This window comes from Meriones unguiculatus, chromosome 18 (genome assembly GCF_030254825.1).
Source record: "Meriones unguiculatus strain TT.TT164.6M chromosome 18, Bangor_MerUng_6.1, whole genome shotgun sequence".
NCBI classification, from domain to species: domain Eukaryota; kingdom Metazoa; phylum Chordata; class Mammalia; order Rodentia; family Muridae; genus Meriones; species Meriones unguiculatus.
The window spans coordinates 69,681,088-69,695,804 of NC_083365.1; the positions used below are offsets into that span (position 1 = coordinate 69,681,088).

Below are 14,717 nucleotides of genomic sequence, written 5' to 3' on the forward strand. Positions count from 1 at the left end.
TCTTTCTCTCTTCTAATGTTCTTGATCTTTAAGGTATGATCAGAGCTACCCACAACAACGAGTCCCTCTACTAATACATCTTATCTGAAGGGTAATTTTGTGTCAGCTCCTTTCTATGACCTTTGCTCAGTCAGGCCACATTCGCACCTTCAAACTGTATTTTGCCCTGTGTATAATGCCCTATACAGGGCATTAGTGGCAAATTCTAGTAGTTATACCGACTGATTTTCTACTTATTTAGCTAGATTCTAGTAATCAATTTATCAATATAAATGGCAACATAAACACAGATTTTTAAAAATCTTATCTTACTTTGCTGTATCAATAAACAAAAACGGGCAAAATGTAAGCAATGAGCAGTGGCTGATAGCAAACCAGTACATTACAAATCAATACATTGCGAAACAGAAGTAAAGAACCTACAGAACATCTTAAGTAGATAACTTTACCTTTTGGCACAATTATAAGACTTTCTTAGAAATTTTTCACTTAAATATTACAAAGCACAGACACCAGAATTCTTAGCCAGCATATGACTAAGAGATGAGGATGTTTAATGCCTGTTACTTATCTTCACTGTTCTAATTGTGAGCTTTTTTTTTTTTTTTTGAGTTTATACACTCCTCACATTTACTTATTTGTATGTGTATTTTTTGATAGGATAAAATGTGGGGAGGGGGGGTACATCTGTTGGGTCCTGAAAAATTATACCATGCAACAGATTTAGTATCCGGTTTATGGGGGCAAACTGAAATTTCTTGGAGTGGGGACATGAGGAAGAGATTGAAGAAGACAGGGAGACAGGAAGAGAGAGACAGGAAATGAGAGAAATGAGAGAGAGTGAGCCATAAGAGAGACACACAGAGAGGATGAGGAAAGAGAGAGATCTGGGGTGGCTGGGGATTCTTTTACGCTCACTACCGAGCACACCTGGTGTACCTGGAGGCAGCAGGTGATGATGTAAGCTGTTGCTAGGTCCCACAGGCAGGCCAGTGGTAATGCCTGTTTACTAACATGTATGTGTGCTTATGTTCACACACAAAGGTCATAGAACAACTTTCATGAATAATTTATTCTCCTGCTTTCTGGGGGATTCAACTGAAGTCTTGGCAGAAGAAGCACCTACACACTGAACCCTCTCTCTGCTCCCATCTTCTCAATAATGTTTCATCTCTAAATACATGGCCAACAAATGGGGCATTACCTATCACTTCTGGTCCTCAGTTGTTTGCATCTATAAAACAAGTATTGTGACTCCTACATTATTACCACAGTATTGTGAGAAAATTACTTTCTAAAGAAAAGAAAAATTGAGCTGCGAATGTTTTGAGTACCCCATGTCAGGTGTGGGATATTTCCCATGTTCTGCCATCAGCATAAAGGAAGCAATGCTGTGCTTCAGGTGCAACAGTTCTCAGGACACCAGCATTTGGAGGTAACGGGGTGCTTTTTTACAGTTAACATCTCAGCAATGCATTAAGACCACAAGGAAACAGCTTCTAAAATCTCGAACTTCTGTATTTGGCTCTTTGGTGTTGGAGGTATTTGAACTTTAAAAGCCATGGCCTATTGGGAAGTCTTGGTCTTACTGAAGAACAATTTTGAAAGTATTATGAACTGTGAAGTGGTAAGAAAACCAAGAGAGCTTGACTAGATACATAACTCTCTCAGATTCAATTCTGTATTCATTGATAACCATCCAGTAATTATTATAATATGGCAATATCTACAGGCGTACAGTGATGAGTAATATAAGAAACAGGGGATTTGATTAAAACAAATGAATTGAATTTCATTTTAAGTAATAATTTTTCCCTGTTCATCATTCTGGGGGTGACATACATGGCATTTTCTATTCTTAGCTTCCTCCTGGTAAGACAGAAATGAATTATGTGCAGGCATGATTCTCTAAGAATTAAACATGAGGAACTGGGGAGATGGTTCAGTGGCTACAGAGCTTTACAAGCAATCATGGGGACTGGAGTTCTGAGTCCTAGCACCCAGATAAAAAGACAAGCCAATATCGTGGCCTGCCTGTCATCCCAGGGCTTTAGAACCAGACAGGAGACAGGAGATTCCTGGGACAAATTGGCTAGCTAGAAGAAGCCAAAACTTCAGTAAGAGACCCTTGAGGTAGAGAGTGATTGAGAATGAGAGCTGATACTGAATTTGGACCTTCCCCATGTACATGTGTACGTACGTGAATACGCATGTATAAATCACCCACATAAAGAAAGAACTAAGCACGATATCTATACATCTTTAGAATGACATGTGTAAAATAAATGATGGTGCCTGGCGTGGTGGCCCACAACTGTAATCCCAGCACTCAAGGAGGAAGGGGAAACTCTGTGAGTTCAAGGCCAGCCTGGTCTACAAAGCGAGTCCAGGACAGCCAAGACTCCTCTGCGAAACCTTGTCTCAAAAATTTAGATAGACAGATTAGATAGATAGATAGATAGATAGATAGATAGATAGATAGATAGATAGATAGATAGATGTAGATAGATAGATAGATAGATAGATAGATAGATAGATAGATAGATAGATGTAGATAGATAGATGAATGGTAGACAGCAGCTGACGTTAATTCTAAGTAGCTTGATAATTTAAGTTCAATAATAACATTGTAAAATGGTGAGAAGATGCCTAAGGATCAATATTCAGCATAATACAGAAAGTCGAAAGAAATGAAAAACAGATTTACCCAGGCTAAATTTATACATGTTGTAAATGCTCAGATTTTTATGCTCCTATCTTTCTTCAATTCATTTCATACTTGAAAAGCTTCATGGCTGACTAATTTATTTAAATTTTTCGTTTTTCTTCATTTGTTCATGCATTTTGTCAATATTCATGGGGCATGAATAATGCTCCAATTAGTGTGCAGAAGCAGCATGGTACAAAAGAAAGGGTTGCTTGGTTAACAGATGAAAAGGTGAAAAAACGACCATTCTTTGCTGTGGTTACATATTAAACACAGCGACATGCAGAGAATTATCTGGTAATATGCCTTTAAGTATTAGTAGAATATTTTTTTTTCGTTTGGGCAAAGAATGTGGCAGCACGAGTAAATATACACTGAGCCAAAATCAAAGATGTTAGCCAGTTTCTCCTCACAGTTCGTGGCTGCTGTGAAAGCCACATAATCCAGTGTGGAATTCCCTATGCTTGTCCTAACAGAGGGCAGAAAGATGACAGAGAGAGAGAGAGAGAGAGAGAGAGAGAGAGAGAGAGAGAGAGAGAGAGAGAGGACACGAGAAAAAGTAAAGAACATAAAAGTGAAGCAAAAAGCAGAGTGGTCACTAAGAACAGATGTACTCAGAGAGGTCATCTACAGTTACAGAGGTTGCAGAGGGTCAACTTACAGGAAACGCCATCAATCAAAAGATCAAAATAAGGAGTACAGTCCCATGACCTCACTGGCAATCATAGTATTGATTGATTGACTGATATATTTATCTTTTGTGACAGGCTCTCCTGCATCCTAAGGGCCTCAAAATCAAAGATGTTAGCCAGTTTCTCCTCACAGTTCGTGGCTGCTGTGAAAGCCACATAATCCAGTGTGGAATTCCCTATGCTTGTCCTAACAGAGGGCAGAAAGATGACAGAGAGAGAGAGAGAGAGAGAGAGAGAGAGAGAGAGAGAGAGAGAGGACACGAGAAAAAGTAAAGAACATAAAAGTGAAGCAAAAAGCAGAGTGGTCACTAAGAACAGATGTACTCAGAGAGGTCATCTACAGTTACAGAGGTTGCAGAGGGTCAACTTACAGGAAACGCCATCAATCAAAAGATCAAAATAAGGAGTACAGTCCCATGACCTCACTGGCAATCATAGTATTGATTGATTGACTGATATATTTATCTTTTGTGACAGGCTCTCCTGCATCCTAAGGGCCTCAAACTTACAGTGGAGCCCAAAGATGTCCTTGATTTTTTGATCCATTTGTCTTCCCATCCTGAGTGTTGGGGTTATAGGCCTGTAGCATCAGTCCTGGTTTATTAAGCGAGTCTAAGGATGGAGCCCAGGCTTCAGGAATGCTATGCAAGCAATCTATGAATTGAAGTATATCTCCCAATACCCCAATCAACTGTAAACCAGGTCTTTAGTCTAAGAAATTATTTCTTTCTCTTTGTAGAGCAGAACCACTGCACAAGAAAACAGCAAAAGTCAAGACACTGTGTCACTAAATCATCCTTTGTGCCTGACTAAGTAGTAGAAGCCTGGCTACTTTTGCTCTGGTTATTATTGTTTAATAAATAATTTTTGAAAACCACAATTAACTATTACAGTTTTATAAAGGGAAGCCTTAGCATCACTGAAAAAGAGTTTGTTCTTAGGAGGAAAAGTGTCCTTCAGTTCCAAGCAGTCCCACACAAATTCTCATGCAATGGAATGTTTCAGTTATAAAGAAAAATGAGCTCATGCCACCTTTCAGGAAATTTTATGTGACTGGAGATGATCATAGTGAACAAATTAAATCCCTCTTAGAAAAAAAAAAAGATCAGTTACAAAAAAACAAATTCTATGCTTGCAATTTTCTACCTAGAATTTTTTAGCCTAAAGTTCTAGAAGTGATATTTACCAATAGAAATTGAAACATAAATATTTGGTTTATACGTGATATATTCTGCACAAGTCCTAAGAACTGACATCTTTAAAACAAGGAGTTAGAATAAAGTGAATCATTACATAATGTAAGCAGTGCCTAATGGCAGAAATGAGAGCCAGAACTGAACACTTTCAGTCTCTTTCAGGAAGCCAGAATGCAGTGATGTAAATTCCAAGAGCCTGACTATAGTACTTCATCTGATTTGGTAGCATCTACCTATTAAATAACTTTATAGGTCCTATGTCTCACATTTCACATTACACCTATACTGTTATATTTAAATGTATAATATATCACTATATGTAATAAAAATATGATCATACTTACAATCTATTAAGCACTATCTGCAAGTGTTTATGTTCTGGATAATATTATGATTACATATAATTTATTAAACAAGTATGATTATACTTAAAATTTATTAAACACTAAGTGCCAGTGTTTATGCCCCAGATAACATTTTCATTTTGTGTAAACATTATGCATATAAAATGCATTGCCCATTGTGTATATATGAAGAGACACTATTATCCCCAATTTGTTTACAATATAACGGTGTCTTAGAATCATTAAGCTGGAAATTCTAATTGCTCCAATTGGAAGCCTGTCACAGCCAACATTTTTACCACTGTGCTTTCTTAAAAGAGGCTCAGATGATCCTTTCTAGCACAAGAGATTTTTAAATTAACTTTTCAGTTCACATTCTTACGTAGTCAAAATCAACCTGATAAAAACACAAGCTTGACGCCAAGATGGTGTGGTTAACATCTCCCATGAAATGGTGAACACCCGAATGTGTGTCAGCCTTCCCCAGGCAGTGCCTCACCCCTGAAGCAGGTAGGCATGGAAACATGAGTAAGTGTCTCTGCATCAGTTCGCATAGAGGAACCACACTCCAAACACAAAGTCATCCTTTGTCTTCCATCTTAAAGGTCAAGTCGTCCTGAAGGACCTAAGACCCCTTTTCTGATGAAACTTTACTTCGCAGTGAATTTGAGACAAGAGTAACAAGGACAACAAAACCCCTGCTCCCAAAAAGAAACATGTCTGCAGTACAGGACTATCCTTTTAGGCTGCATCACCACCATTTTCAGCTCTTGTGGGCCTGCTCATAGGGGAGGAGGAGGAGAAGAGGATCATGAGACCCTCACCCAAGTATCCAACCACCCCGCCCCTGAACAATTTCATGTAATTCTGCCCCAATCGCAGTAGACTGAGAGTGTTGGGGAAGGGAATAGCATGTGTAGGTTGGGAAGGGGGAGGGAGTGCAGCCAGATATTATCAAACCTGCTGGGAACAGACATTCCAGTATGGCTGCTTTAAGGTCTCAGATGCTCCTGTCTGTAAGCCTTCCCCCAGTGCCCTATAAATAAACCTAATAGATTCATTGGTTCCTCCTTGGAGTAAAGAAATCATTATTAAGTTTGTCCTTGAAACATTAGAAATGGGGGTTTGATGTTTATGTCTCCTTCATGGAAGTTATTTTGACAACAGTGACTAAGATAATTTTTTTTAAATTCCCTTTTTAAAATAATACTGCCTTTAGTGTTTTCCTCAATATATCATACATATAGAAGAAAATTGGTAAGAGGGAAAAAGGAGCATTGACAAAGGGCAAGTGAAAGAAAGGCCCTTAGAAAGCTACGACTAGAACCTGCAGGTCCTTTGGGCTCTGGGGGACAAAACAAAAAAAAAAACAAAACAAAACAAAATTCTTCTCATGAGTTAGATATGTCAAAATCTACATAAGATAGCCCCAGTATGATGGTGCATACTTGTAATCCCAGAGCTCAGAGTTAAAGCTACATGGGTGTCTGAGGTTACCTAGCCAGCCAGTGTAACCTGCTGGCAGGTTCCAGACAAATGAGAGACCCTGCCTCTACATAAAAGAAAAGGTAGATAGAAATTGAGGAGGACAACTGACACTGACTGACAATGACCTTTGGCCTACACACACACACAAACACATACACATATCAAATTAGTTACATAATCTATACTAAGAATTTTAACCATCATTCCAAGTCTATGACTCCAATGTATTAGATGAAGTACAATGGAAACATAGCACTAAGAGGCTGTACCATTTCATTTAACCTCTAAAGGGGCTGAATTATGATGAAGAGGTTAATCCCTTTCCTGAAGACCTGCAGTTAGTAAGGGGCAAACTAGACCTTGAACAAAATCAGGCTGAGCTCTAAAATAGTCACCCTGCATAAATGGTAAACACAAGACATTTTCATTTTTTCAATGTCACTACTAAGGCACTAAATAATAATTCTGGATAATGTAAAGCATTGGGAATCAATGTGATACCAGGCTTCTGAGTAAAACCGTAACTAATAGTCATCAGGCACTCAGGGCTAAATCAACATGACATTAGTTACCATGAGATGTTAGGCTACTATGCTGAAGTTTTTACAGTCCTGATCTCACAAAAAGTATGAATAAATTCAGTTGTAAGGCTGCACATTCTGAGATTCAGGGTTCCTAGACACAGACTCGCTTTCTCTGTTCATAAGTTAAAATGTGAAATAAAGGGTGACAAAGATAATAAGGAATTGTTCAAAATGGAAAAAAAAATGTTTATTTGTGTTAAAAAAATCCTGATCAAGAGCACAATGCTTCAATAATTACTAAACAGACACACAGAAACTAACCTGCCTAGTGTCACTATTCCCAGTAACAGAATCAGATTCATTACAACATTGGCGATGTATCAAAAAATTAAACATTCTCACACAGAATTAAGTGATGGTCTCCATAAGGAGCCCATTTAGCTGACAGCCTTGTGGTGATGAGTTTTTTAGCTGTCTACTCAACACAATCTAGAATCACCTTGTAAAAGAGTTTTAATTGGGCAATTTTCTATGTCATTTTGGCCTTGGGAACATCTTTAAGAGAGTGCATTGATTTTTCAAATGTTGTGGCAAGACCCCGTCCACTGTGAGCGGTATCATTCCCTAGGCAGGGAATCTTGACCAGAATGAGAGTAGAGAAATTCAGCCGACCACAAGTAAGCAAGAACATATGAATTAATTTCTCTTTGCTCTTGACTTTGGATGTGCAACAAGCAGCTGTTTGAATTTTATGCCTTAGCTTCTTCACAATGATGGTTGTAATTTGGGCTTATTACCCAAATAAACCCTTTCTTCTCTAAGTTGCTTTTCATCAAGCTATTTTACCTCAACAACAAGAATGAAACTAGGACACTAAATAAGCAAGGAAAAAAATTTTTTTTTCATTTAATAAATCTGTCCTCTGAGGCACAAGGGCATAATTATGAAATCTTTAAATCCATTTATTTTAATTAAAAAATAAAATACTTACATTATTAAGAGAAGAGCATACTGGTTTTTCTCCATAAAATCTTTGGGAAAGGACAACTGTAAAGGAAGTTCTTTTAAAGAAAGAGCAAAATATTAAAGATGGAGAGTCATTTAAATGTAAAAGTATAAGATGCAGAGAAAGCTGTTCTTGAAGGGTGAAGCATGTGCCAAGCTTTACCATAGTCATCAATGTGAAGTATTCTAATCTCTGTCTTTGCGAGCTTCTTCTTCTGGATAGTTTCTTTCATCATAGAGTTGCTTTCCAAGATGAAATACTCTGAAAACCAGAGATTAAACATCTGTGAAGCACCCAGCCAGAAATTGTTCATCCACATCAACTCCTCCCACCCAAAACCCACACACATTATACACACTGCCCCAAGCTCAAGGAATATTGTGGAAGAGAAGATTTAAGAATCAGAAATCAAGGTGGACGTTAAGTGAACAGTGTCTTTGAGAGATGACAGGAACCATTGCACTCATGAACTCACAGCAGCCATGGTTTTCTGCTCAAGATCACTGAACATTCCAGCATGGAGTCAGGAGGGATTCCCAAGGCCCACTTTTAGCCCAGGAACTACTGATTGCTAGTGGAGGAAGCACTTTTTTTTTAAAGGTGTGGACTGGTCAGGCTGTAGTGTCAGGCATTGTGGAAGGCCCAGAGGAAAATCTCTTCTGTGTCTCATAAATCACTCCAGGGGTCTTCTAACCGACCTTCCTCATTGCAGTGGATTTCCTCCCATTTGTTCCAGTACAACAGAATTACCATTTACATTTTCAAAATAAAAGTATGGTCATGCCACTACTGACCTTCAGAATGTTTAAAAGAATACACAATTATGTAGCAGTAAATAAGATAAAATTTGAATCATTTGGATTACCAATATGAAAACTCAGGATTCGAACAAAATGTAGTCAGTAGGAATTACCCAGAAATGACCTACGCAATATCAGTCTCAGATGGAAAAGTCAAAATTATCACCCAACTGTTTAATAAGCTGGAAAACGACAAACTAGAATTCCAAAACTAAAGACAGAAAATATATGTGATAATTATAGTCTAAGAATAAAATTGCAAGTGATATCAACAGAACAGCAGATGCTACAAATGACACTGATGAACTACAGAAGATAACAAAATACTAGCAATCAAATAAAAGTTTAAAAATTGACTAATAGTAGTGGGAATTGGCTCAGCTTGTAAAGCTGTGTATCCCCTAGCCTTAGTAGCTAATGCTGATGCTAAGGACCTATGTGGTAGAAAAGCGGCATGTTGTCTCCTGACCTGTACATATCTGCTCTGACATGCAGTGCCACGCAATAAATCAATAGAAGTAATTTAACTTAATAAGTTGACTGACTATGAAAAGCACGTGAGAGGCTTTCTAGAACTTTACATATATTTTGTTAAATATAAAAATGAAATTGAGGATACTGTACATACTAAAATAAGAGACCCCTAAATACAAGTGTGTGTGTGTATCTGAGTTTTTGATGTCTCTCTGACATATATGATATTTTTTACTTTATGGGGCATTTTTTAACTAGATTCATTCCTAGGTATTATGCCAAAGTTATTCTAAGTATCTTAAACTACATTTACTCTTTTTCATGTTTGTAAGATATTTGAAATATATATCCACTCACACACACACACACATATATATATATATTTATAAATTTGCTCTTTTTAATAGTTTTTCTTTTTGTAGGACATAGGTTTTACTTGGTTTTTAAACAGTTTTTTTTTTGTATCCAACTATGACTTCAGCAAATAAAGGCAGTTTTACTCTTATTATTATTGCCTTTTTTCTGGCTGAGTCTTCTAAAAGAATGTTCTATAGACTTGGTTGGAGAAAGCAAGATGGCCTTTCTTGTTCCCAGAGTAGTATCTGTCTTTCAATGTTACAAGAATTCCTTTTACAATCTTGTATTGACCATTTGAAATTACTATGACTGTATTTTTAAATGTTTGTCTAAATTATCAAGTGCTTTTCTCTAAATCCTTTGTGAGTCTCATTATAAATAAGACAAATCACATTGACTTAGGGTATTTCAGCAATATGGAATGAATAAATATTGAACAATCATAAAATGTTAGTAATTTAATAAATTAATAAATGAAATATGTAGAAAGGGAGTTTCATAACTAAGTTCCTGAAAAATTTTTAATTCTTTCTTTTTTTCTCTTTTACTTTTGTGTGTGTGGTGGTGGGCAGGTGGCAGTATCTGTCTTGGAGATGCCACAGAACCAATTCATATGGTTTTTCAGGTGCAGTCTTCTTTGTGTTGTTGTCTGAGGCAGGGCCTCTTACTGGCCAATGAGCCCCAGAAAGCATTCCATCTCTTTCTCTTTAGATGGAGATTGTAAGTGTTCCCCACAATACTCTGCTTTATTATTATTATTATTATTATTATTATTACGATTTGGGGACTGAACTTAAGACCTTGTGCTGGCAAGATAAGCACTTCACCAACAGGTTTGTTTCAGCCAGGAGTTGATTTGATTCTGAATTTGAAGTATAGGTAGCAGATTATTGATGGAGGTTTTCTTCCTTTCTTAGAAGGGGTCTCATTATGCCTCCATGTTGGATTTGAATTCTTCTTACAGCCTAAAGTAATCTGCAGCCTGATATTGACCCTCCACTGCCTCCCACTTACTACAATTAGCTATGTGTACTACCGCATCTGCCTGGAGCTCTGTCCTCTAGAACAGCTTGTGTGTATTTGATGGTACATTCACCAAGCATTGTGTAGAATACAGCAGTAAAGCCTTTTACTTTCTATCTGCATTTTGAATCTATGGGTTCCATGGAATTTCTTTTTCTTCTTGCCTGATGAAACACATGTAGTTACATTTAGCCAATCTTATGCACAATGGGTGGATCTAACACTTTTTTTTTACTGGTTTACTTCTCCTTTTATCATGGCTTTCTACAGTTTGAATTTTCTGTCCATCAATACAATTTTTACTAGAATTTATGTTATTTGGCCTTTTGTTTATTTAACAATTTTTAATAATATTTTGGTGATTTCTAGCTATTATTTCATCAATTTTTTACAAGCTTTGTCACCATTTTGATTACAGCCAAAGATGAGACATAGAAACGGGCCCATTGTCAACAGAGGTCATTGACTTCTTTATGTATTTCTTTGTGTATTTCTAGAAGGTCTCTTTTGATACTGTTTCAAACCAACAACCTGATTGATACTTTCTTTGATAGTGCTCATTTCAAGTATTTTATGTTTATTGATTTTATTTATAAAATCATATCTTGTTTACTCACTTTTTTTTGTATTTCCTATATTTTAATTATCTACTTACTATAGTGAGATCCTAGCTTTCCTGCTGGTATTGTTTGCTGTGCTGGGAATAGAGCCCAGTGCCTCACATCTGCCAAGTGAGTGTCTTACCAACGGGTGTTACCCTCTACCTAAGAAAGCAAGAGAAATGACCATGCTCTATCACAGTCCATCCATTTCTGTGTATTCCTTGACTTAGACTTCTATTGGTGATCTCATTCCCAGCAAATTTTGGCTATTTTGTGGGGTTTTTTGAGACTGAGATTCTCTATATAGATCTGGCCATCCTGGATTCACTTTGTAGAATAGGCTGGCCTTGAACTCACAGAGATCTTCCTGGCTCTGCCTCCCAAGTACTGAGATTAAAGGTGTGTGCTACCATTCCTGGTTCAAATTACTGCTTATTCCTGTCCTGTTTCCTGTTTTCTCCCTCTTCTGATTTCCATCCCATTTGCCTTTCTGAGTGAGAACTGATCATATTATTCAGGGTCTTCCTTCTTGCTTAGCTTCTTTAGGTATACAGATTTTAGTATGATTGTCTTATATTATATGTCTAATATCCACTTGTAAGTGGGTATATACTATGTGTGTCTTTCTGCTTCTGGGATAGCTCACTCAGGATGATCTTTTCTAGTTTCCACCATTTGCCTGACAATTTCATGATTTCCTTGTTTTTAATAGTATTCCATTAAATAGTATTCCATTGTATAAAAATACCACAATTTCTGTATCCGTTCCTCAATTGAGGGACATCTGAGTCTACAGAGAGGGCCTCTGAAAGACCCTACCCAGCAGGGTATTAAAGCAGATGCCAAGACTCATAGCTAAACTTTGGGCAGAGTGCAGGGAATCTGATGAAAGAAGGGGGAGATAGAAAGACCTGGAGGGGACAGGAGCTCCATAAGGAGAGCAACAGAACCAAAAAATCAGGGGTCATTTCTGAGACTGATACTCCAACCAAGGACCATGCATGGAGATAACCTAGAACCCCTGCACAGATGTAGCCCATGGCATCTCTGTTTTCAAACGGGCTTCCTCGTAAGGGGAACAGAGGTTGTCTCTGACATCAACTCAGTGGTTGGTTCTTTGATCACTTTCCCCTGAGGGGGGGAGGGGCAGCCTTACCAGGCCACAGAGGAAGACAATGAAAGACAGTCCTGATGAGACCTGATAGGCTAAGGTCAGATGGAAGGGGAGAATGTCCTCCCATATCAGTAGACTGGGGAAGAGGCATGGAAGGAGAGGAGAAAGGGAGGGAGGACTGGGAGGAGATGAGGGTGGGGGCTACAGCTGTGATACAAAGTAAATAGACTGTACTAAATACAAATTATATTAAAAAAGCTTAAGCTACCTTAACAGTATTCTAAAAAAATCTGCTTATTAAATATGTTTCTCAATAACAAATTATGAGCAATGTGTTTTCTGACATTCCTAAAACTCACCCACCTTGTGTTATTTAAATGCTAACACATTTTTATGGAAGCTACAACAATATTTCATAATAAGTGTTATGAAATGTGAATTCATATTTCAAACAATTGGATTACATTTTCATTTATACATGTATCAGTGTGTCTGTAAACATGTGCAAACCATGGCACACATTTGGAGGTCAGAGCACAATTTTATGGGGTTCTTTCCTTCTACCTCTGTGCCTGGGGACTGGAACTCATGAGCCTGGCAACAGGTACTTTCCCCCATTGCACTATCTTACTGGCCCCAAAACTGCAAATTCTTACTCTGTAGAATCCACTAATAATAATAAATCCTACTCTAAGCACTGTCATAAAAGCACACTCCATATTCTGTAGAAAACAACTACTTTCTGCCGACATCACTTGATGTTGTTATTGTTAGTACAAATGACATGACATTAATATTTGTTAAATTTTTATCCTTATACCCATAAATACAGATCTTATTTAACATTGTGTTTTATAAATGTGTAGTAGATTATTGAATTATAATTAATAATTAGGTAAATGAGCAATAACATCTAGTGGGACCAATGTGGGAGTATTACTGTAGTAATTTCAAATAACTTATTATAAATTACCAGTGGGAAAAACATAATTACAAGTAAACTAATTATATCTCTATACCAGCAGTTGAAATTTTTTTTATATTACATTAAATGGAATTAGTTTGCTTATAAAATAAATATCTTTCCATGAACACAGAGAACTAAATTGTACTTAAAAAACAAATTTAAGAAAGATTTAAAACATTTCACAATAGTGTGGGTGTGGTGTTGGAGGTTGGTCTGATGCATGCTACTGGACCTCAAAATATGGTTACATCTATCCTTGTTTTGTAAATCTGCCTAAGACATACCTGATCAGTTAATTAAATGGCCTATACCTGGGCAGGTTAGAATGGGATCAGCGTGGCTAAGGTTCCTGGGTTTCTGAGACAGGGGACTGATGGGAAGAGAGGAGGAAGGAGGACACCATGATGGATTAGCATGGAGAAGAAACCACATGGGCCCAAAGAAGGGACTGCAATAATGAAGTGGAAAGGCCCAGATGAAGAATAAAAGCAACTACTATGTGATTAGATATGGTAGGCAAGCTGAGGAGAATTAAGGCAGATGGCATGGAATTGGGGCTGGGAGATGGATGGTGAGGAAATTGAACCAGTGTAGATGGAATATATGCCTCGCCAAGGTAAATAAGGCAATTATAAACCTAAAAGTTTCTGTCTTATTATTTGTGATAGTGGGTTAAATAATACCAATGTGTTACTTTTAGGACTAATAATAAATAATATATAGCCCAACATTTTTTTTTTATTTAATACAACTGTATAGGCACACCATAAGTTACAATAAATTCAGAAAATAAGTTTGGTAAACAAGACTTGTTCCCTTCATCAATTTAAAGATGAGGTCATGCTAAGGCATTCAGTTAAATGTAGAGGTTGGAATGCAAAGAGCAGATAAGGAGAACAGAATAATGTAAAGGCAATGAGAAGGAGAATGATAAGAAGTGAGAAGAGAATGAACACGTAGTAAGGAAAAGAATACATTCAGAGAAAAGGTCAAAGGGAAGGCTGGAAAAAGAAAGAGACAAAATAAAGGAAACAGACATGCCTTAAAGCAGGGGGAAAAACAATGTGAAAGAATTGGATGAGAATGGACAGCAATAGGGCAAAAAAAAAGTGTTTCAAACATTAACAATGGAAAAAAATGTTGAATTTATGCCATGTACGAAGTCGACATACACGAGGTGTATGTTCAGTTTGGAGCATGTAGAAAATATTAAAACAGAGACAACAAAAACAAAATCACCCGAAAGTTTCCCACATAAATGTAAGAACTCTGAATATCTGAGACTATCGATTTGTTTTTGTCATGGTTTTGTTTTTGAGACAGACTCTCATGATCCTACCTTAGCTTTGAACTCACTATGTAGCTAAGAACGTCTTTGAATTTCTGATCATCTCACCTCTACCTCCAGAATGCTGGAAACACA

The 14,717-nt window shown here is 37.3% G+C and overlaps 1 protein-coding gene across 2 annotated transcripts in view; it reads right to left on the reverse strand.

Annotated features, from left to right (window-relative positions):
• Positions 1 to 14,717, reverse strand: part of Dpp10 (dipeptidyl peptidase like 10) — a 1,523,950-nt gene that overhangs the window by 26,850 nt on the left and 1,482,383 nt on the right. For both annotated transcript variants that reach the window (XM_060371777.1, XM_060371776.1), the window contains exons 18-19: positions 8,120 to 8,218; positions 7,943 to 8,012 (exon numbers count right to left, since the gene is read on the reverse strand). In XM_060371777.1, coding sequence (XP_060227760.1) covers positions 7,943 to 8,012; positions 8,120 to 8,218 — 169 coding nt within the window. The remainder of the gene's footprint in view (positions 1 to 7,942; positions 8,013 to 8,119; positions 8,219 to 14,717) is intronic.